Here is a 25,963-nt window from a genome sequence, read left to right on the forward strand (position 1 = left end):
CAGAATTAAATGAGACCAAACAGCGCTACCAAGAGCTCTTGTGATGGAAATGGATGATGTAGGCTGTTTGCTCTATCTTCAAATACACCCAGGTTCTGACACTTCATTGTTTTCATCATTACTACCCTGGTTCAAGCTACCATCAGCTCTTCTCTGAGTTTCTAACTGTTCTCTGGGTCAGCCCTCATCCACGTGGCAGGTTACTTAATAACCACAAACCCCTGCCAAACCACTAAGCACATGCCTTGGTCAGGTCTCCCTCTCACAGGTGGAATCTGCATCTCCACCCCTTTGAATCTGGGCCGACCATGTGGTTGGCTTTGACCAAGAACATGCGGCAGAACTGACCTTGTGAGAGTTCCTGAGCCTTGAGAGGCTTTCTGGTTTCCACATTCACTCTGTTAAAATGCTGTCCACCATGTAAGGGAGCTGGTCTTGCAGGACTAAAACCACTGCTAGAGAATGGAGGCTCCCACCAACAGCCGGCATCAGCTGTCACATGTGACTGAGGCCATCCTGGACCTTTCAGCCCTGCTGACTCTCCAGATGACTGACTACAACCTTAGGAATGACTTTGGCACTCCAGGACTAGAATCGGCAGAGGAACTGCCTGGGCAAACCACAGAATCATGAGAAATCGGAAACCCTTGTGTTAAGCCACTAGGTTTTGGAGATGCTTGTTATGCAGAAAATGATAGCTGACACACCCCCTAACATGTATTCTTTGCATAACCATGAGAGTCCTCTGGTTAAAATGCAGCTCAGATCTTGTCACTCCTCTGCTCAGAACATTCCAGCACTGTATCATCTCACTCTGAGTAAAACAGTCTTCTTCTTTTGCATTTCCTGCCACTCCCCTCCTTGCTCCTGCCTCATCATCTTTGCACATACTCGGCATGCTTCCTCCTCAGGGTCTTTGCTGAGGAAACCCCCTCAGCTCTTGTTCTTGCTGTCCCCCACCCCACTTCTGGAACACAGTTATCCACAAGGCTCATTCCCTCACCACCTACGCTTTATTCACCTTCACTGAGCATCCTATATGAAACTGCTGACAACTCCCAAACCTCCCTTCCCTTGTCCCTGATTAACTTTTCCCCAAAGCCCTCACCATCAGCTGATATTCTATTTTACTCTATTTGTTTGTCTGACTTTCCTTACCAGCAAGGCAAGGTCCATGAGGGTGTGGATTCAGATCTGCTGTTTATCCCCACCATCTAGAAGAGTTCCTGACATGCAGTAAACCCTCAGAAAACATTTGTTGAATGAATAAATGAATAAGAAATGAACAGCTCACTGAGAGGATAATGCCATGATGGTGGTGGAACAAGGTTCTGGAAGGAAGAGCTGGAAGGAGGGTGCTGAGCTTCCTTGCCCCTATAAATGCATGAACTTGTGAAAAAAGTGTCACCAGCAGAAAATCCTGTTTCTAATGGTTTCCTTTTGGAAAAAAGAATCTGGAAATTCCCAGACCACATGAATGGCATCTTTCTTACTGCCAGCAAACAGGCAGATACACATATGTAGGGAAAAGACCTGGACCCTGAGCTTGTGCAATTCTATTCTTTGCAAAGATGCATGTGTTACTGACGAAGGCGGAGGGTTTACCATTCGATGGCGCTGTCTCTGCTGGCATCATCTTTACAGTCCGAATCTAAGAAGATGTCCTTGTAGATCCTCCCACAGAGGCAGAACATGTCAGGGGCCGGGTGGTCACAGCTCTGCAGAACCTGGAGCATGACCTGCAGGGCCTTCTCACGATCACCTGCGCTGTTTCTCCTGAAAGATTCAGTGATAAGATGACAAACGTCTGACTCAAGACATGGAGTGTATATATCTATATCTATATATGCATTCATTCTGTGAAAGGTTGGTGCAAGGATACTGTGCTTTAACAGGAAAAAATTTAAATTATCTTTCATTTTTCATATTCAAATGAAACAAGTGCTTAAGATCCACACCAGTAAGTCTCATTACAGCATACTCAGTCCTTACCTGATCTTTTCTAAGTTAGACCTAGACTGTGGATGAAAGTGTATGCAGATCAATGTATTTAGAAAGACAGAAAAAAATAATATGGCATCCTCCTGTCGCTGGATGGAGAGTAAAGATTTCAGAAGCTAAGCCTGAATCATGAGGATAAGATAGTCTGACACAAGGTTCCTTTGGAAAAGTGGCAGGGTCCCCAAATTCAGAAAGCCAAGATGAATTTAGAAATATATCTTGGCATTTCTTGACCTGAAATGTCTTGCCATCCTCAAACAGGGAATGACCCTACCAGTAATTCCTGTTATACTCATCAGAATCAGAAATTATTTATATATTCACAGATTACAGTCTTCTTTATTAGTATATTATATGGTAAAATATTCATTTTATATACAGGAAATGGGTTTCTTAGACAGCTTTAAATTTTTTTGCCACAAAATATCTTGAGTTTGTGGCTGTGAATATTAAAAGTGTTCCTGTGAAGGTTTGGAAGCACATGTCCATCAGTAGTGAGGACTGATTAAGTCAACTATGGTTAATGCTATTCATATTATAAAATATTAAAACATTTCTAAAAATAAATGAAGCAACTTCTATGTAATACTGCTGTGGAGAAGTCTCCAAAACATCCTGTTAAGACAAGAGAGCAAGGTGTTGAATACTGTGCACAGAATGCTACCTTTTTATTTAAAAAGGGGGGATGTGAACAATAAATGTATCTCCTTTCATTTCTTCGGCAACCCACTCCAGTACCCTTGCCTGGAAAATCCCATGGACGGAGAAGCCTGGTAGGCTACAATCCATGGGGTCGCAAAGAGTCGGACATGACTCAGTGACTTCACTTTCATTTCTTCAAAATGAAAAATAAAAAGGTAAGAAAAATGGCTACTGATAGGTTGAGGGGGGAAAAAAAACATGATGAAGGGGAAGGGACAGATAGAAAGTTCCATTAATACGTCTTGGAATTTGGCTTTGAAACTACATAAGATTTTTACATAATTACTTTTAAAAATGAGACAATTCTTAAAATTTTGCCTAAAAAGAGCTTGCTAATGAACATACTATCTGAATTTGTGGCTGGGGCAAAACAAAACAAATGAACCTATGCATCTTGTTGACAGCTTACCCACAAAAGAGAAACTAATTTATCACATGATTAACAAACACAACAATCCAATTGTATTTTCCTAAGAGGATATAACCTACGGAAAAAATGTAAATGCAAAGAAATCTTATACAGTTTCCAGTAACCATACTATGTAAGTGATAATAGTGCGTGTGTGTGCGCAGTCATGTCTGACTCTTTGCCAAGCTCCTCTGCCTATGAAATTTCCCAGGCAAGAATACTGGAGTGGGTTGCCATTTCCTCCTCCAGGGGATCTTCCCAACCCAGGGATCAAACCTGTGTCTCCTGCATCGGCAGGCGGATTCTTTACCACTGAGCCACCTGGGAAGTCCAAGTGATAAGACTAGTATTGGTGCTTTGAAAAAGAATACAAAAATATTAATTTAGTATCATTAAGAACCAGAATTTTCAGCATAGGAGGAATAAATAATCAAAGAAGCAAAAATCCTATAGTCCTAAATTTGGATTGGAATATCAGTAGGAATTCATGAGGTGGTCTCCCCAACTCTATCTACCAAAAAGGTCCAAAGCAATGACCAACTCAGTAGCAATGAGAACCTTCAAGCACTGACTGGGGTCTGTAAACATCATCTCTCACTAAAGAAACCAGGACTCCTTGAAAGAATCACTGATTCAACATATATCTAAGATGATCCTGGAACATCTTAACCCACAAAGAAGCAAAGAAGCTACTAAACTCTTATCAAAGACTCAGAAGCCAACTTGAAAGTTTTTGGCTAAAGAGGGGACAATTTGAGCATTAAGAAGAAAAATAACTATAAAGCATTGAAATACATTAATTATCACTAAAATTATGAGTTCATAAAGATCTTATAAAACCTCCCTGGTCACTCTTGGAGGATGCTAACAAACCAATTCACTGTTTTTGAAAAATGATCAAGGTAAAATTAAGCATACAGCCTCCTTTTCCCATAAATGTAACCAAGTCATTGATGAGGGAAAATTTCCCTTTATAAATAAAGTATTTGTGCTACTAACTCAGGAATTAATTATAAAATTCAAATATCACTATTTTACAACTTCTAACGAAATAATGGATCTAAGAAATGATCATCAAGGGCCACTAGCATCACAAAAAGAAAAAACAGATGAAGTACACAATCAACTATTAAGTAGTCTTTAAAAAAATAAAACCAACCAAAATAGACATTTATCCAAAGAACAGATAGATGGTGAAAAAAGCACATGAAAAGATCCTCAAAATCGTTCATTATCAGAAAAATGAAAATCAAAACTACAATGAGGTATCACCTCACACCAGACAGAATGGCTATAATCAAAAAAAGCCACAGGCAATACATGTTGGAGAGGGTGTAAAGAAAAAGGAACCCTCCTACCCTGTTGGTAGGAATGTAAATTGGTACAGCCCCTACAGAGAACAGTATGGAGGTTCCTTAAAAAACTAAAATAAAACTACCACATGATCCAGCAATCCCACTTCTGGGGAGATTATCAGGAGAAAAATATAAATCGAAAAGATACATGCCTCCCAATGTTCACTGCAGCACTATTTACAATAGCCGAGATATGAAAGCAACCTAAATGTCCATAAACAGAGGAATGAATACAGAAGATGTGCTGTATATGTACTATGTAATATTACTCATCCATAAGAAAGAAAGAAATAATGCCATCTGCAGCAACATGGATGGACCTGGAGATTGTCATACTAAGTGAAGTAAGCCAGCAAGAGACAGGTATCATATGATATCACTCATATGTGGAATTCAATTTTTAAAAATGATTCAAATGAACTTATTTACAAAACAGAAACAGACTTAAAGACATTGAAAACAAATTTACGGTTACCAAAGGGGAAACATGGTGAGAGGAGGGATAAATAAGAGTTTTGGATTAACATACACACACTATTATATAAAGATAGGTAACCAACAAGGACCTACTGTATAGCACAGGGAACTCTACTCAATATTCTGTAATAACCTATACAGGAAAAGAATCTGAAAAAGAATGGATATATGTATATGTATACTGAATCACTTTGCTGTACACCTGAAACTAACATGATATTATAAATCAACTATACTCCAATATAAAATAAAAATCAAACATTCAAACCAGAATCTGAAATAAGCCTCCAGATTTAACTACCAATTTACAGGAGTTGCGGGGTTGGGGGCGGGGTGTGGCAGAGGGACTTACTAAATTATACCACAGGGATATGATCAACAAAATCCAGAAATTTGCTAACTTTACATGACAAATGCTTCTTTGACAAGAAGAAAAAGAAAAAATAAGAGGAGAAAAGTTGATAAGAATTAAGAGTATCAACAAAATGCAATGTGTAGACTTTGCCTGGATCATGTTAAACAAACTCACTGTAAAAAAAAAAAAAGACACAATTTGGAAAATCTGAACACTGATATTAAGGAATTATTGCTAATTTTTAGGTATGGTAACTGTGATGGTATTTTATAAAAAGTTCTTAATCTTTAGGACAATACCTTATAGATGAAATATTTATCATTGAAATATCATGTCTTTGCTTCATAATTAACCCAGTGTTGGGGTAGGGGGAGTCAGTGGGAGTGGGAAACAAAACTGGCTTGTGATAGTAATTACTGAGGTTGATAAGGAATAAATTGGGGTTCATTATGTTACCCTCTACTTTTGAATATATTTGAAATTTGTATAATAAAAAAAGGGATGGTAATAATCCTGACTTAACAATTCTACTTCTGGAATCTATACTATAGAGATAAGATACATAATACATATATATTTTCAAGAATTTTTGAACAAATGTTTATTATGGCATTGTTCACAATAGTGAAAAACTGGAGATGATCCAAATATCCATTAGGAGTGGTAAAATATATTTTGTAACAACTAAACTACAGAATATCATAAAACCCTTGGAGAAGCAAATCCATATGTAATTATACAGAACATCCATAATAGCTCAAGGGGAAAAAATTGCTGAACTAAATGAATAGCACAATCCCACTCTGTAGTAAACACTTTTCACACATAAGTTTATATGCAGAGACAAAAGTCTGGAAGGATACACATTAAATTGTCCAAAAAATGACTGCTGAGTTTGTACAAGGTGCTCCTGTGCTTATTTTACTAATAACTATTCTAACAAAGAGATTATTCTTTTTAATTTCTGGGCAATTTTACAACAGGCTCTTTTTTATGCTTTCTTTCCTGAGGACCCGTACCTCAAAAGACTACTATGTCATCCAAGAAGACAGATTAGTACCTAAAACAGCCTTTCTCAACTGGGGTTCTGCTAGAGAAACCCTAGAGAAAATTATTTGATTATCTGAGTGACTATTTTCTCCATTTTCCCAAGGATGGTACATAGCCCCATTAAGGATGTATGAGTTTATTCAGTTAATACAATGAATACCTTAGGGCTTAAGTCTCTTGGAACCCAACCTGGGCTAAGAAGGGCTAATCTAGACACTTGACATCCTTCTGGAAGCCTGCAATAATTAGGCCTCTATTTCAACTCAGACTTAGTCTATTTTCTATCTTGGTCTTGTCCTAATACATTGAATCCTTCCTCTCTTTGGCCATAGGATCTCTTGATGAACAGCCTACCCATGATATGCTTTAATTTTTAAGAGCCAACAGCTACCAACTCAACTCAAATTTACTAAAGCATTTAAATAATTTCTAGAGTCTGTTGTGAGAAAATGAAAAAATTAAAGTTTTAATGTGGTACAAAATTTCTATAACTGTTATGAGCCAACTTTTGAGGTGTTCAGATTCTGAAAAGAATGTACTTAACTCTTTTAAATGCTTAATTATTGATTTCAGTCCAAGTTTGTTTGGTTGGTTTTCTTTAGATCAATTACATCAAGATTTCCCTTGAAATTTTTCATTAACTTGAAACTTACCCCTGTTACTCACAACAAAAGGTCTTTTGAGGATAAACAAAACAAAGAATCAAACATTTGCAAAGAGTGAAAAGCAAAAGGATTTTCAGCTTAAAAGCCACTTTCAGATTGGTGCTAAACAGCTAATCCCTTTAGTGGTTAATACTCAGTTTTCAGATCTGCTTATTATTTTCAGATCCCAAAGTATCCAAGAATAAGCCTATAGATAAATACTTCTGTGTGTAATCAGTCCAGCCACATCTGTTTCTGATAACAAGACCATTTCACAATTTAAGAGAGGAAGTTAACGAAGACAGTGGGGTCTCAACCTTGGCTGCATACTAGAATGACCTGGGGAGCTTTAAAAATCTTGCTGTCCAGGCTGTACCTCAGACCAATTAAATCAATCTGTGGAGATGGGATTCAGGCATCAGTATCTAATACTGGACAGTCTGATTCAGTAGGTCTTCATCATTGCTAAATCCACTGATTAATTCTCAGCCCATGTCTTTGACCTTCCAGGAGCATTAGACCACTGAGTACTCCCTGCTCCTTGGACCACCTTCTTCCTTGGCTTGCAGAATACCACACTTTCTAAATTTTCCTTCTACTTCAGTCTAATTTTCTAGTTCCTATTCATTGCGCTGATCTTTTAACACTAGAGTGTCCCTAGGCACAATGCTTGGACTTTTCATCAGTAACTGCACCAGATCCCTTGGTGATATTATCCAGCATCAAAATTTTTCAAGCCATCTATAAATATATTCTGACGATGCCCCCATTTCTATCTTCAGCCCAGAGCACTTCCCTAAAGTCCAGACATATATCCACTGCCTTCTAGGCATCTCACTTGCATGTCTAATACCTCAAACTTAGTGTGTTCAAAACAAAACTCTCGATTGTCCTGTCAAATCTGTTCTTACAGTCATCTTCATCTTAATGATGGCTGATCCATTCTTCCTGTTATTCAAGCCAAAAACTTGGGAGTTAAGTTTCATTACTCTAACACTTTTTGTTCACTCAACAAAATCTGTTGGCTTTTATTTCAAACCATATCTAAAAATGGCCTACTCCTCATGAATTCCACAATGACCACCCTGGTCCAAGTCACCATCATTTTCTGCTTCCACCCTTACCCCTCTACATTCTATTTTCAACACAGCAGTCCAAGTGACCCTGCTAAACTCTAAGTCTGAACATGTCTCTCAAAACTCTCCATACAAATCATACATCTGATAAGAAGTTAACATTCAAAATATATAAAGAACAACAAAAAAAAACCCACCAAAAATCTGATTTAAAAATGGGCAGAGGATCTCATAAACATTTTTCCAAAGAAGGCATACAGACAAGCTAACAGATACATGAAAAGATGCTCAACATCATTAGTCATTAGGGAAATGCAAAAACCATGAGATATTACCCCACACTTGTTACAATGGCCATCATCAAAAAGACAAGAGATACAAGTGTTAGTGAGGATGTGGAGAAAAGCGAACTCTTGTGCCCTGTTGGTGGGGATATAAATTGGTGCAGCCACTATGGGAAACTGTGGAGGTCCTCAAAAGATTAAAAACAGAACTACTCTATGACCCAACAACTCCACTTCTGGGCATTTATCTAAAGGGAACAAAAGTACTAAGTCAAAAAGATACCCACACTCCTATGTTCATTGCAGCATACTTTTCAATAGCCAAGATATGGAAAAACCTGTGTCCATACACAGATGAATGAATAAAGAAAATGTGATGTATATACACACGCATACATACACACAAACACATACACACATGTTCACAATGAACTATTATTCAGCTATAAAAAAGTAAGGCATCTTTCCATTTGCAACAAGGATAGACCTTGACAGCCTTATGCTAAGTGAAGTAAACCAAAGAGAGAAAGAAAAATACTGTATAATCTCACTTATACGTGGAATCTAAAAACAAAAAACTGAATTCATAGGTATAAAGAACAGATTGGCGTGCCAGAGGGAGGGGGTGAGAGATGGGCAAAACAGTAAACTGGGTCAAGACTGCAAACTCCCAAGTATAAAATAAGTAAGTTTTGGGGATATAATGTACAGCATGATGACTATAATTAATACTACTATATTGCATATTTGCAAATTGCTAAGAGAAATCTTAAAAGTTCTCATAACAAGAAAAAAGATTGTTTATGTAAGGTGATGGATGTTAACTAGACTTACTGTGGTGATCATTTCACAATATATACAAATATTGAATCATTATGTTGTACACTTGAAACTCATATATATGTTATATGTCAATTACATCTTTTAAAAAAAATTCCCCCCAGTGGTTCCCATCTCAGAGTAAATGTCAATTCTCTTATGATGCCTGACAAGGTTCTGTAAGATCTGGTCCCCACTGTTTCTCCAACCTCATCTCTTATTACCGTCTCCCCCCACCATCACTTGCTCTGCTCTAGTTGCTCTGATGTTCTACGTGCTGATACCTCGACCTGGAGGGCTCTTCCCCCACAGTTTACATGGTATGTTCCCTCATCTCTTCTTGATCTCTTCTCCAAGTTGCTCTCTAATAAGTGAGGTCTTCTCTGAGCACTCAACTTATTGTTGCCATCTTCTGGACTCACTGCCCCTCCTTATCATCCTAATCTGTTTTCATAATTTTACTTATTTTTAAATTATCTCCCCCTATTTAAGAATATAAGCTTCAAGATGGAAGGGTTTTTGTTATTTAGTCTGTTTTCTGCTGTGCCCCAGGGCTTAGAACTGGATCTGCTAAAAAAAAAAAAAAAAAAAAAGAGTCTATCAAAGGAATGATACACTGGGCAGGACTAAATGTACTGACATGGAAAGATCTCCGAGCACCGACTGCTAAGAGAACAAAGAAAATAACAGAACATCTCACACATGGTCTTGTATTTTAAAAACCCTGTGGTATGACAGTTTAGTAGCATGTAAAAGTTGACAAAATCATCTGAAAGGACATACACCGAACTGACAAGAGAGGTTATTTCTGGAATACAAGTGGGATCACAGATTAGAATTACAACGGACAACTGCTTTAAATGTATTTTTTTTCAATTTTTCATAAGGATATATAAACATATACATGTATTACTGATGCAACAAAATGCATGGAGTAAAAACAGAAGACTGCACTGGAAATCGTACAAGGCTAGATTCCAGTTATTTTCACACCATGCAGTATCCATCTGAATTCGGAACAAGGTACTTGCCCTTTCTGTGCCTTGGTTCTTCACTTGAAGAGTATGTTTGGCTTTGCTCGCCTCACAAGGTTACTGTGAGCCAGAGGTCTGCCAGAGCACTGGTTTGTCACGAATCATCCTCTCTGCCTCTCTGTGTTCTATACTGTGTGTCTGTGAGAGAAATTTTATAGAGTGGGAGACAGAGTTCCAAAATAACTTTCTTCTAAGCCAGCTCTAAGAATTAAAAGCAAAAGGTCTCATTTGACCGGTATCTTTTTCAGAGCAACCTTTTCCTTAGGTTGCCCATCAAAAACCTTTTAAAGAGACTTCTTCTTCTTATCAGGATGTAGAAGAATGTGACAGGCCTTCAACTCCTGAAGTAACAATAAAAACACAGACAATATAAAAATTACACTGAATGAAAGGAAGAACTGCCTTAATTAAATACATTTCAGAGAAAAATGAACCTTTCAGAGTGAGGACAGAGCTGTGATAGCTTCCACAGCTGGGAGTCTGCTCCAAGTACCGATGAATGGAAGAGAGAGCCCTTCATAGAGAAACTTCACAAAGAAGAGGAGACCATCAGCCAAGCTTTGAATAAGATGATGGGTGATGGGACAAAATGGGATCTGGAAGGGTCCCTAAGCAAAAACAGATCACTTAGTGTAATAATGCTCTGGCCTCACACCCACCCCCGGAATTCTGCCAAGAAAGCCACAGTGAATGAAAGGCTCAAAAGTAGGACACCACACAAATTCTCACAGCACTCAGATTCTGGGGCTCTGCCAACACTTAATCCAAAGATACCAGAAAGCAGCCCCACACCTTCTCTGCTCAAATACTGAGAGAATCAAAAAGGCAGCAGAGGGGCAAGAGGTTGGGGTTGGGCTAACCACAAGTAAACTGAGTCTACTTAGAAAGAGGGTCCATCATCAGATAAATGGATAAAGAAGCTGTGGTACATATATTCAATGGAATATTACTCAGCCACGAAAAGGAACACATTTGAGTCAGTTCTAATGAGGTAGATGAACCTAGAGCCTATTACACAGAGTGAAGTAAGTCAGAAAAACAAATATTGTATATTAATGCATATATATGGAATCTAGAAAGATGGTACTGATGAACCTATTTGCAGGGCAACAATGGAGACACAGACATAGAGAACAGACTTATGGACATGGGCGGGGGGAGGAAGGAGAGGGTGGGATGAATGGAGAGAGTAGCATGGAAACATATACACTACCATGTGTAAAACAGATAGCCAATGGGAATTTGCTGTATGACTCAGGGAACTCAAACCAGGGCTCTGTAACAACCTAGAGGGGTGGGAAGGGATGGGAGGTGGCAAGGAGGTAAAAGAGGGAGGGGACACATGTGTACCTATGGCTGACTCATGTTGATGTATGGCAGAGGCCAACACAATATTGTGAAGCAATTTTCCTTCAATTAAAAATAAATAAGTTAGGGAACACAAAAAGGAAGGGCCATTCCCAACCCAGCTACCCTTCAGGAGAAATATGAAAAACATCAGTCATACATGTTCATTGCCAGACCTAAGAGAGGGCTCAGACATTCAGGCTAATAAACAAAACAAACTGAAATTATATGTCAGTCTCCACTGTTCTTCTACATAAAATGTCCAGAATATAGTAAAATTATGAAATAAGCATAGGAGCAAGAAAATGTGGCCCATAATTGACATAAAATTAGCAGAACCAGATCCATAATTGACTATGACTGAATTTAACAGACAAGAACTTTAAAGCAACTATTGTAAATACACTATTTCTATAAATATAATGCATATGTACATGTGAAATGAGAAGGTATTTTGTAAGAGAAATGGAAATTCTCAAAAACCAAATGAATAGAATTCCTAGAACTGAAAAATTCAAAAAATTTAAAAACCATTAAATGGGCATAACATCAGATTTGGACACTACAAAAGAAAAGATGAGGGAGGAGGGGGCGGGCTCCCAATCCAGTTCCATCCGGTTCTCCCACCACCCCCGCCGCGGGTCCCAGCAGCTCGGGCGGCGGGAGGAGAGGCAGCGGTCAGGCTACTCAGCTTCGCGAAGGCTCTCGGCGCGGCGCGGCCCTCAGGCACTCGGCTCTCGCCCGCCCCGCCGCCACGATGCCCAAGAGGAAGGTCAGCTCCGCCGAGGGTGCGGCGAAGGAGGAGCCCAAGAGGAGATCGGCGAGGTTGTCAGCTAAACCGGCTCCTGCAAAAGTGGAAACGAAGCCAAAAAAGGCGGCGGGAAAGGATAAATCTTCAGACAAAAAAGTGCAAACAAAAGGGAAAAGAGGAGCAAAGGGAAAACAGGCGGAAGTGGCCAACCAAGAGACTAAAGAAGACTTGCCTGCAGAAAATGGAGAGACTAAAAACGAGGAGAGCCCAGCCTCTGATGAAGCAGAAGAGAAAGAAGCCAAGTCTGATTAATAACCACACGCTCAGTCCTGTCAGTGGTCCCTGTTTCCCTTCTTGTACAATCCAGAGGAATATTTTTATCAACTATTTTGTAAATGCAAGTTTTTTAGTAGCTCTAGAAACATTTTTAAAAAGGAGGGAATCCCACCTCATCCCATTTTTTAAGTGTAAATGCTTTTTTTTAAGAGGTGAAATCATTTGCTGGTTGTTTATTTTTTGGTACAACCAGAAAATAGTGGGATATTGGATATGGGAGGCTTTGATTGTCTTGGGTGTCAGCTTAACATTCCATAGATGGGGGGTAGCTTTTATATCCTATAATACAAAAGCATACTAAATGGCAGTTTGGAGTCAGTTGTGCATTTAATGTCCTGAACACTTTAAATTACTTCTCTTCCCATATTGTTTTGGTAGAATTATTTCCTACAGCAAACCACTTTTTGATCTTGGCTCTCCTGGTCAGAATTTTGTGCACTATACTATAACATCTTTGGTCGTGGTAGTCCAGTTTTCCTAGTAACTTGGTTAATGTGCTGTGAAAGATTGACAGTTTGGGTATGTAGTGTATATGATATTAAATTGTGAATCAGTGGGACTTATGATGTAACAACATATCAATATTTGAAGATACTGGTACTTGATATCCTGATAAGGAAAGTTTGCTCCAAATTTTAAGCTGGAAAGTCACTGGAATAACTGTTAAGAATCACAACTACATGATATTTTAGATTTCTGGTACGTATGTGAGAATTGTGTACAAATTGAAATGTCTGTGTAGTGATCCTCAAAACAACCAATAAAATCTCAGTTATAAAAAAAAAAAAAAAGATGAGTAAACTAAAACACAAGTCAATTGAAATTATCCAAATGGGGCTGGATGGTGAGGGAAAGTGACTACAAAAGGGCAAAAAAAAAATAAAAAACCCCAAAAAACTGGGTAGGTAAAACATTCTATATCTTGATTGTGGTGGTAGTTACATGGGTGTATTTATTTGGCCAAAGTCATAACATTGCACACTTAAAATGGGTGCAACTTACTGTATGTAAATTATTCCTTAATTACTTTAATAAAGTTGACTTAAAAATAAACAGAAACTGAGTAGTGTTTCTGATAGTTCTGTCCTGCAGGCCACTCACTGGCCTGTTTGCCCTCATATACACTTCTGTTTTCCTCTGCGGTGCTCTGCATCACGGGGCGGGGGGGGGGGGGGGGGGCTGACTCCTCTAGGCTGCTTCCCAGGCCCCCAAGTTGGCTGATTACCAGTGGGAGGTATTGGTTGACGAGCAGCCAGAGGAGGTGAAGAAGCCAGAGCCCTTTCTCCTTCTTTCTGTGTTCTGTGTGGTGGTTTTAGCAACCAGCTGCATCTCTTCTTTATACTGACTCCCAACATGCTGGCTCACAATAGTTCCATGTGATCCTGGCTCCTGGGTTCTGGTAACATCACCTCTTCCCTGTGTCCCTCCGGCCAAGGGAGAGATGGGAGCTGCTTCCTGCTGATGCTACTTTCTGAGCTGCCTCAGTTCCCTGTTTGCCTTTGCAGCTCTTCCTTCACCCATATAACCAGTTTCCTGTATTATGTTTCCTATATTCTAAATACTTAAGAGTGGTTTCTGTTTCCTGGTTGGATACTGACAGATGCACAACTGCCACAAGAAAGCAGGTGCCCTATTCCAGCCAGATGCCTCATATTTACATGCAGAGAAGGATCAGTCGAGGCAACCTGTTTTAGTGTGAGCAATGCCTAGAACCAGAGAAACATATGAACCAGAATGGCTGTGTTTCTCCTCTAAAATAGGACCTAGTTATGTAGCAGGGCAGAACTACTATTCAATCATCTCACCTGTGCTCCCATCATCCCACTTTTCTCTGTTTCCTGGGACCACAGGACAGTATCTGTGAAGACTGAGCTCTAGGTGGGCTGGCAGGCCCTGATGAGGAGCTGGGCATTCTCAGGCTGGCTTTCCCATTCTCACAGAGGCCATAGAGGCTGAAGAGTGTTCCTGCCTGGACTTGTGGTTTTCTCTCTGATACGCTCCCAGTGATCTCCACACAGATGGATCCAGTTCAACTCTATTCCTTATTTGCAAGTTGTAGCAGAGACTAGGATGTGCTCACTAAACCCCATCTATTTATTTTCCCCTGGGCACTCAGCCATACCACATTTCCCAACTTACCTTGAAGTGAGGTTGGGCTACGAGACTGGATTTTGGTCAATGAGATGTGCTAACAAGTAATGATCACTTCCTGATTAGACTGATACAGATTTTCCTGGCACAATCAAAAAGTAGAAACAACGTAAACATCCATCAACTGATGAGTGAATAAATAAAATGTGGTTCTATCAGAACATTAGTCAGCCATATTGTTCTAATGTTAGTCAGAATATTAGTCAGCCATAAAAAGGGAAGAAGTATTGACATATGTTCCTGGAGAAGGAAATGGCTACCCACTCCAGTATTCTGGCCTGGAGAATTCCATGGACTGTATAATTCATGGGGTCACAAAGAGTCAGACATTGCTGAGCGAATTTCACACACACACACACACTGATATATGCTACAATATGGATGAACCTTGAAAACATTTTACTAAGTGAAAGAAGCCAATCACAAAAGTTCACATAATATATGGCTCCATTTATATGAGTTGTCCAGAATAAGCAAATTCAGAAGCAGAAAGTAGCTGAGCAGTCTCTGAGGGCTAGGGAGTGAGGTGGGGGAAGAGGAATCAACTGCTAATGGATGGCCAAAATAGATTAGTGGTTGTTTAGGGCGGGGGAGGGAGGCTAGTGGAAAATGAGGCGGGGGGTGGTGACTGGTAATAGATTCAGGGTTTTGGGTGCAATACCCAGATACTCATATAGATCTCTTCCAACTATATACCACAGTAGTGATCATTTAGTCATACAGTCGTTGAATGGAATGGAAATGTTCAATGGATGGACATGTTCTAAAACTGATTAGTATAATGGTTATATAACTCTGAGAATATATTAAAAAACCACTGACTTGTATACTTTAAATGGGTGAATTGTATGGTATGTGAATTATGTCTCAGTAAAGCGGTTACAAAACCAACAAAACATCCCTGGCAATTCACCATGGTTGCTCTTGTCATTTGTCTGAAAGGAGATCTGAGGAAATAAGGAGGGCAGAGCCTGAAGACGGAAAGAGATTGGGTTATCAAGCAATCACCAAAAGAAGAGACTGTCGAAAGGGGATATACTCACCTTGGAATGCTGTGTAAGTGAAAATACAGTTTCATTGTGTTAAGTCAATGAAGCTGTAACTCCGTTTGTTCTAGCAGTTACCCTACCCTGATTTGATACACAAGTCACCAACACTGAGAAGGCATGGGTTTCCTTGGTGAGAAGGAGCAACTCCCCTCTGAGTTTGCATCAAATCTCACTTAACAGACACCTGGGATCCCCCACTATGGAGACTTCCTCACTGCTGACCCTGACGTAGCCTATGCAGCCCTAGAATTTCCTCAATCGCCTGTGTTGGACCCTGCCTTACTTCAACTAGTTTATCTTTGAATGGTGGTATTACCAGTAACTGTGTTTTTATATATCGGTATACACTGAAGATGTATTACTTACTTGTCTTTGTTTTTATGAATATAAAGAAAAATACAATCGATCTGCTTTCTACCACCAAATCCTTAACTGTAGCATCCAGATACTCACATGGATCTCTTACAACTTCTACACCACAGTTGTGATCATTTAGTCATATATTCATTCATCCACCCAATAAAAACTTACTCAGCATCTACTATGTGGTATGGGGTAGACAATGACCTAGTATACCATGGCCCCTATTCCCCTCAGGCTTACAATCAGGGAAGGGATGATAAATATTAAACAGGTAAACACAGAAATGTGAGTGCTATGAAGGAAAAGAGCAAGTGCCATGAGAATGAATAGCAGCATTGTTTTTAGGTTTGGTATTCTTAGCAATATCAACGTCTTTCAGAAAGAGACATTTAAACTAGACCTTGAAGTGCCATTTGTGACAACATGGATGGACCTAGAGGGTATTATATCTAACTAAAATAAGTCAGAGAAAGACAAATACTATATGATTTCACTTACATGTGGAATCTAAGAAGACAAATCAACATAACAAAATAGATATAAACTCATAGATATACAGAACAAACAGGCGGTTGCCAGAGGAATGGGCTGAGGGGATGGGTGAAAGAGATGAGGGAGATTAAGAGGTACGAACTAACTTCCAGGTGCAAAATAAATGAGTCATGGGGATGAAATGTACAGCATTGGGGGAATATAGTCAATAATATGTAATATCTTTGTATGGTGACAGATGGTAACTAGACTTATCATGGTCATCATTTTATACTGCTAAAAATATTGAATCACTATGTTGTACACACGGAAATAACAGTGTTCTAGGTCAATTATACTTCAGTTTAAAAAATGACACTGGGTGGAAATGCATCAAAATGCCAATGGAAGTTATATCTGGGGGGTGGGGATTATGAGTGATTCCTATTCTTTATGCCTTTATGTATTTCTAGTTGCCTGCAATGAACACATATTGCCTGTAAAATTAGAAGACAATAAATGCAAAACAAAAATGAAGAAAAAAGATCAAATGTCAATAAACAAACAAACAAGATCCTGAAGGACAGTCAGACTCAGGTAACAATGAGCATTCCAGACCAAGGAAACAGCTTTAACAAACACCCACAGGGGACAACAGGCTGCTGCACTTAACAGCTGAAGGCAGGTGACAATGGCTAGAGGGCTGTGAACTAGGGGGTGCAGGATGGGAGGTAAGGCAGGGCCAGGCTTCTCAATCAAGGGACTTCTACTGAGAAGAACTGAGAAGTCAGTCACTAAGTTTCACATTTTACTCCGAATGGCTCTCCCAGATTCTAGTTCTTCCCAAGAAGCCTTTCCCAAATACCATCGTTTAAGATTACATAACAATGGTGGTTGGGATGTTCTGCTGGGAAGTAGAAGGACAATTAACATTTATGCAGCATCTCCTGTGTCCTAGGAACTATGCTAAGATTTTTTCCTTATGATACTCTTTTTTAATTTTTAAGACCATCTCATTAATTCCCATTAACCTCATTTCTTCCACAGTGGTTCAATCCATGGTTTCGTGGGCTATTAACAGCAGAGTCATTTTGAGATATTTCTCAAACCATTCCAAAGTTAAATGCTTTGGATAAAGTTAAATGTTTTAGACAACTAACTCCCAGTCATTTAAGAGCTATGGGCAGCATAAGTACAATGGAATATTACTCAGCCATAAAAAGAATGAAAACAGGAACAGACTCACAGATTTTGAAAACAAACTTATGGTTACCAAAGGGGAAAGGGGAGGGCAGGGATAAATTAGGAGTTTGGGATTAACATAGCATATGCACTACTATATATAAAACAGATAACGCAACAAGGACCTACTGTATAGCACAGGGAACTCTACTCAATATTCTGTGATAACCTATATGAGAAAAGAATGAAAAATATGTATATGTATAACTGAATCACTTTGATGTACACCTGAAACTAATTTTTTTTTGTCACTCAGCCATGTCTGTCTCTCTGTGACTCCATGTCCTATAGCCCACCAGGCTCCTTTGTCCATGGGATTCCCCAGGCAAGAATACTGGAGTGGGTTGCCATTTCCTTCTCCAGGGGATCTTCCTGACCCAGGGATCAAACCTGGGTCTCCTGCATTGGCAGGCAGATTCTTTACTACTGAGCCACCTGGGAAGCCCACACCTGAAACTAATACAACATTGTAAACCAACTGTACTCCAAAAATGTTTTTAAAAAGAGCTATAGGCTGGGAAAGACTGAAGGCAAAAGGAGAAGAGGGTGGCAGAGGATGAGATGGTTAGATAGCATCACTGACTCAATGGACATGAATCTGAGCAAACTCTGAGAGATAGTGAAGACAGGGAAGCCTGGTGTGCTGCAGTCCATGGAGTCACAAAGAGTCGGACATGACTTAGCGACTGAACAACAACAACAAATGGGCAACTTTGGCTAAATTATGAGTACTTTTTTTTATTAGCCATAATTTCTACAGACTATGCCAGTAAGTCACTTTTTCACTTGCTATACTGTCTCCTGCAATCTGTTTTCCCAGGAGGTACAACATGATGATTTGATATATGTATACACTGTGAAACAATTACCACAATTAAGTTAGTTAATACATCCACCATCTCACATACTTTTTTTGCATGCTGGGAACACTTAAGATCTACTCTTAGGAGAAAGTATTCACAAACAAAGCAACTGACAAAGGATTAATCTCCAAAATATACAAAGAGCCTGTGCAGCTCAACATCAAAAAAACCACCCAATCAAAAAATGGGCAGACCTAAATAGACCTCTCCAAAGAAGACACACAGATGGCCAAGATATACATGAAAATATGCTCAATGTTATTAATTAATAGAAAATGCAAATCAAAACTACAATGAGGTATCACTTCACACCTGTCAGAATGGCCATCATCAAAAAGTCTACAAATAATAAATGTTGGAGAGGGTGTAGAGAAAAGGGAACCCTCCTGCACTGTTGGTGGGAATGTAAATTGATACAACCACTATGGAGAACAGTATAGAGGTTCCTTAAAAAAACTAAAAATAGAACTACTGTATGACCCAGCAATCCCACTCCTGGGCATATACCCTGAGAAAACTGTAATTCAAAAAGACACATGTACTCCACTGTTTACTGCAGTACCATTTACAGTAGCCAGGACATGGCAGTATTCTACATGTTCATCAACAGAGGAATGAATAAAGAAGATGTGGTACATATATACAATGGAGTATTACTCAGCCATAAAAGGAACGAATTGCATTATTTGTAGAGACGTGGATGGACCTAGAGACTGTCATACAGACTGAAGTCAGAAAGATAAAAATGATTACTGTATATTAACGCATGTATGTGGAAATCTAGAAAAATGGTATAGACGATTTTATTTGCAAAACAGAAACAGACACACAGAACAAACACATGGACACCTAGGGGGGAAAGGAGGGGAGGAATGAATTGGAAGATTGGGATTCACATATATACACTACTATGCATTAAATAGATAACTAACATGTAGCACAGAAAACTCTACTCAGTGCTCTGTGGTGACCTAAATGGGAAGGAAATTAAAAAAAAGAGGGGATATATGTATACATAGAGCTGATTCACTTTGCTGTACAGCAGAAATGAACACAACATTGTAAAATAACAAAACTCCAACAAAAATTAATTTACAAAATAAATTGATTTAAAAAAAGATCTACTCTCAGCAAATCTCAAGTATACAACACAGTACTACAAACTGTATAGTCACCATACTATACATTACATCCACAGAACTCATTTATCCTATAACTAAAGTTTGTACCCTTTGACCAATATCTTCCCATTTTCTCTATCTACCAGCCCTTGGCAGTAATCATTGTTCTCTCTGGGTTCCATAAGTGTGAAAATTTTAGATACCGCATATACATGAGATCATGCAGTATTTGTCTTTCTGCATCTGGCTTATTTTACTTGGCATAATGTCCTCCAGGTAGGTACATCTGTGTTTTTGCAAATGGCAGGATTTCCTCCTTTTTTATAGCTGAATAATATTTTGTTGCATATACATATACACACCACATTATCTTTAGCATTTATTATTGACCAACACTTTGGCTGTTTCCCTATCTTGGCTATTGTGAATGATACTGCAATGAACAGGGGACTGCAGATATGTGTTTGAGATACTGATTCCATTTACTTTGGATATATACCCAGAAGTGGGGCTGCTGGACCATACAGGAGTTCTAGTTTTAATTCTCTGAAAACCTACATACTGTCTTTCATAATGGACGAACCAATCTACATTCCCACCAACAGTGTTCCCCTTTCTCCACACTCTCACGAACACTTAGGAGGTATCATGGTTTTGATTTGTATTTCCCTGATGATCAGTTATAGGGAGCATTTTTTCATATATCTCTAGACCATTTGGGTGTCTACTTAGAAAAAAATGTTTATTCAGGTCCTCTGCCGATTTCTTAATCAGATTGTCTTTTCTATTGAGTTGCATGAGTTCTTTATGTATTTTAGATATTAATCTCTTATCAGATAGATGGTTTGCAAGTAATTTTTTTCCCACTCTGTAGACTGCCTTTTCATTTTGTTGATTAGTTCCTTTGCTGTACAGAAGCATTTTAGTTTGATATAGTCTCAATTGTTTATTTTGATTTTATTGTTGATGTTGGTTTTTTTGCCTGTGCTTTTGATGTCATAGCTAAAAAAATCAGTGTCAAGGTCAATGTCAAGAGTTTTTCCCGGTTTTCTCCTAAAAGTTTCATGGTTTCAGACCTTAGATATAAGACCTGGATTCATTTCAAGTTAATTGTTGCATATAATGTAAGGTGAGGGTCCAATTTTATTCTTTTGAATATAAATATCCACTTTTGCAGGCTTCTCTTGTGGCTCAGCTGGTAAAGAATCTGCCTGCAATTCAGGAGACCTGGGTTTGATCCCTGGGTTGGGAAGATCCCCTGGAGAAGGGAACAGCTACCCACTCCAGTATTCTGGCCTGGAGAATTCCATGGACTGTATAGTCCATGGGGTCACAATGAGTTGGACACGACTGAGCAACTTTCACATTCACTTTCATCCACTTTTGCCAACACCATTTATTGAAAAGACTATCTTTTCTCCATTATGTAATCCTGATGCTCTGTCAAAGATTAGTTGACTGTATATGCATGGACTTATCTCCTGGGCTCTATTCTGTTCTACTGGTCTGTGTGTCTGTATCATTTTGCTAGTATCATACCATTTTGATTACTATACCTTTGTAATACATACAGTTTCAAATCAGGAAGTATGATACAGCTTTGTTCTTCTTTCTCAAGATTGCTTAGGCTATTTGGGGGTCTTGTGTGATAAAATTCTATATGAAGTTTAGGATTTTTTTTCCTATTTCTGTGGAAAACACAGTTGGGATTTTGATAGAGATTCTATAATATTTTTATATCATACTAGGTAACCTCCCCATGTGAATTAAGAAGTGAAAGGAGGAGATAAATGAAGAAGGAATCGAACTTTTATTAACAGCCATCTAGCTTCTGGGAGCTATGCAGGCCACTTGCATATGGTGTATCTATTTTAATCCATACCATAGGATCTTCATCCTGGTACCTTGTCAACATCATATTGCTGGTAAGTGATTCAAACATCAAAGCAACTGCTCTTCTCACAACCCAGAATGACTCCCTATAAAGCAGTGGTCTCACGCAAGGCTGGTTTTGTCCCTAGGGGACACCTAGCAATGTCTGGAGACACTTTTGATTGTCACAACTTTGGTTGAGGGCGGCTGGCTACTGGCATCTAGTGTAGAAGGACTGGGAAGTTGCTAAACTTCCTACAATACATAAGACAGCCTCCCAAACAGAGAATTGTGCAGCTCCAGATGTCAGTAATGCAAAGCTGAGAAACTTGCTGTACATAAATCAACTCTGAATTTGACTAAACACACTACTCTTTTCCCTACAAACCTCTACATTCAAACAAACTTTGTCTCATTCAAAATCATCACCTCAGAGGACCATATACTTATCCCAGTGACGTTTTCATGCTAACAACACTTTTATCAGCATTGCTTTATGAAATTTCTTCCTTTAAACTATCTTATTTGGTGGCAAAATCTCTGCATTTTCCAAGTAGTTTTGATATTTAGAAATGGTCAAACATTTTCTATTAAACTTAGTAAAAATACAGATGAACAAACTACACAGTAAGAGTCACAGTCACAGGCAAACACCAGCTTCATGCCAGGATTACTCTCTGGAATGCTTACTACATGGTAAATGTTAGTACCCATTTTACATATGAGAAAGGTAAGGCTTCATGGAGATTCAGTGGCTTGATCATGGCCATGAGACTTAAGTATAGGAGCTGGAATTCAAATCCAAATCTGTTTTCCTTCAAAGCCCAAAGTAATGATACTCATTTCCTATATGCCATGTTAGCTGACAAAACAATTCTGAAGGAAAAATCTCCCCCTACCCAATGATACAATGGTATTCTGAATAACGGCAGCATTGTCAAAGGCAGAGTACTGCAGCATGATTAATTTGAAGGGAACAAGTACACTTGTCTATGTAAGTTCAAGTGTGTAATATGTACACATGTGATCACATTTTAAAATCACTCATTAACTTGAGTCACTGGTAATGAGTTCTCTCCTTCTTTAGCACAAAGCCCTTCCACTGACATACAAATAAGTCACTAAATGAAGGAAGGACAAAAGAAAGGGAATTGCAGCAGGAATTTGACAGAAAAGGAAGATAACATATGCTCAAGGATACCAGCAGGGAGCAAGGAGGACAGATAGAAGTGGTAACTTCTCTGGATAAAAATTTTTCAAAAGGAAAATATGTATTATTGGCCAGGCCACTGCTTAGAAGATATAAGATCATCTATTTCTCAGAAAAAAATGCAATTGGTCTTTTGGTATAAAAAGTGTTTACTATGAAAGTGGCTTTAATATTCAGCTACTGTCTAATGCCCTCATCATATATGAAAAAGTGAGACATAAAAGTATGGCCCAACAGATGCTGAGTAAATTGGGTTGAATTCCATCTCCAGGTTTTATGGAGCAAACATATCCTTCCCAAAGGATCAAGTAGTGCCTAGCACCCTTGCCAGCTAGACCTCTAGAATGTTCCAAAACATCTTAAACACCTAAGATGATATCACCATCCTTAGCATCTTAAATACTTAAGATATCTTATCTTTGCTTTTCTATATAGTTAAGGGTTTCTATATCTGTAAAGCAAATGCATGTTTTTTTGGCACGTTTTATCTTTGCATGTTTTTTGTATTTTATAGAATTTAAGATGTCATTATTTGATGTCTCAATAAGAAAGAAAAAAATCTATTAACAAAATCATGACCAAAAAAAAAAAAAATAAATCATGACCAAGTATTAAGAGGTCACCAATTGTAAGATAACAAATTTCAGCATTACCTTAAAATATAAAAAAATTCTGCATCTTAGAAAGGAAGAAATAAGATACATGGAATTATCTTATATGTTACTTTTATGTCTTGCTTCTTTGGCCTAACATTACATTTATAAGGGGCTTCCAGGTAGCGCAGTGGTGCAGAGTCTGCCTGCCAATGCAGGAGAAGTGGGTTTGATCCCTGGGTTGGGAAGATCCCCTGGAGGCGGCAGTGGCAACCTGCCCCAGTGCTCTTGCCTGGAGGATCCCATGGACACAGGCGCCTGGCGGGTTGCAGTCCATGGGGTTGCAGAGTCAGACACAAATGAGCATGCACGGACGGACACACACACACACACACACACACACACACACACACACACACACAAAGTATGGCCTGACAATTCCAAGAGGCCTATGGCTTATTTCAGTTGCCCATCAGGCAAACAAAGTAGAAGCTCAAGCTTTCTGGGCAGAGTTCCCTTGATTATGCCATGATATGAAACCAGCATATGTAGAACACTGGGTTCAAACTGGGGCGTTCTGGTCCCCAAGCTCTCATTGACCTGCTGCTTTATTTGGGGGCCTTGCCTTTTTTTCTCGTCTCTACAATAAAGGATTCAGACCACATGACTCCTTGCAATGCACAGATTCTGTGGTTCTCTTCCTTGCCAGGAAAACAATCACCACAAATACGTATCCTTCTTTTTGCAACATGGTTTTAGGTCCCTGGAGGCAAATGGACTAGGAAAGTAGTGTTAGTAAGTCAGACACAGAAAGACAAATATCACATGACATCACTAATATGTGGAGTCTAAAAAAATGATACAAATGAACTTACTTACAAAACATGAATAGACTCACAGACATAGAAAACAAACTTATGGTTACCAAAGGGGAAAGGGGGGAGGGATAAATTAGGAGATTGGGATTAAATATATACACCACTATATATAAAATAGATACAAGGACTTACTGAATAGAACAGGGAACTATACATATTATAATAACTTATAATGGAAAAGAATCTGAAAAAGAATATATATGTGAATCACTTTGCTGTATACCTGAAACTGACATAACACTGTAAACCAACCATGTTGTTTAGTCACTAAGTTGTGTCCGTCCGACTCTTTGCGACTCCATGGACTATAATCCTCCAGGTTCCTCTGTCCATGGGATTATCTAGGCAAGAATACTGGAGTGGGTTGCCATTTCCTTCTCCAGGGGATCTTCCTGACCCAGGGATCGAACCCACATCTCCTGCACTGGCAGGCATGTTCTTTACCACTGAGCCACCTGGGAAGTCCCTGTAAACCAACTATACTTCAATTTAAAAATAGACAAAAAAAGTAGGGTGATATCATTTTCCTACCCTCTACAAACATGTAACAAAAATGGCTCTTTATATAAACATATGAATTAATATGGTGAGATCACACAGTGAATATAAACAAAAGAAACAAAGAAAAGAAGGCTGGTGGTTACTGCAGAGACACAAGTTCTCTCTATCCCTCCACCTGAGCAGGGGCCTGGCTGGGTAGCCCAGAGGTTGAGGATGAGCTGACTGCTGTAGGTTCTGGAACAAGGCTGCAGTCCCTTTGGTGTGTGCTGGATTCAGTATCAATCATCTTATATTCCCCCACACAGTATATATATATATATATATATATATATATATATATATATATATGGACCACACAGTATCTTCCTCTCTCCATCCTTAACTTATTCATAGAGCGATACATCAGATATTCCAATACACATGTCACACATTCAGTCTCCCCTTCCACTTTGCTGAAAGTAATTCAATGAGTTCAACGTTGCCAATGTTGGCAGTTTGGATCCAAAGATGCAGGGAGTAGAATAAGAGTGTATTCCTGCTCTTCGACAGGCCAATTTTGTTGTTTTTAAACCCAGTACTTTGATTCTGTTGTTGTTCTTCCAGACCATGCCTCTGCCTGCTGCCTTGATCCCTAATCGGATCTTCTAGCTGCCTTAGCATATCTAATAAAGTCCCGTCTGTAAAAGTAACAGCCAGTAAAAACTGTTCATAAAGGTTTTGTGCCACTGGGAGGCAAGAAATTTAGGTGCTCAGTGGAAATGGGAAGTACCTTTGACTGGACTTCTGAATGCAGTGAAGGGGAAGCTGTCAGGAAAAGATGCCAGTTCAAGGCAGCATAATACAGGAGCCCATGGCATCTGATGGTGCAATCATTCATCACTGTCAACCTTTAGTAACACTAATGGCCATGATTTATTCCACTTCCTAAAAGTTAAAGGTCAACTATAATGCAGGAAAATTCATTATTTGTTCAACACTGATATTCCCCTTTATAAACACACAGTACCTC

At 39.0% G+C, this 25,963-nt stretch overlaps 2 protein-coding genes across 2 annotated transcripts in view; one reads left to right on the top strand and one right to left on the bottom strand.

Annotated features, from left to right (window-relative positions):
* MAP3K15 (mitogen-activated protein kinase kinase kinase 15) overlaps positions 1-25,963 on the bottom strand; it is a 148,816-nt gene that overhangs the window by 51,295 nt on the left and 71,558 nt on the right. Inside the window, exon 7 of the mRNA XM_070462387.1 lies at positions 1,606-1,776. Coding sequence (XP_070318488.1) covers positions 1,606-1,776 — 171 coding nt within the window. The remainder of the gene's footprint in view (positions 1-1,605; positions 1,777-25,963) is intronic.
* Positions 12,216-12,947, top strand: LOC110151135 (non-histone chromosomal protein HMG-14). Its single transcript, XM_070462377.1, has one exon. It carries the CDS (start codon positions 12,311-12,313, stop codon positions 12,614-12,616), a length of 306 nt encoding a protein of 101 aa, XP_070318478.1. The 5' UTR covers positions 12,216-12,310; the 3' UTR covers positions 12,617-12,947.

This window comes from Odocoileus virginianus, unplaced genomic scaffold (assembly GCF_023699985.2).
Source record: "Odocoileus virginianus isolate 20LAN1187 ecotype Illinois unplaced genomic scaffold, Ovbor_1.2 Unplaced_Scaffold_4, whole genome shotgun sequence".
Lineage (NCBI taxonomy): Eukaryota > Metazoa > Chordata > Mammalia > Artiodactyla > Cervidae > Odocoileus > Odocoileus virginianus.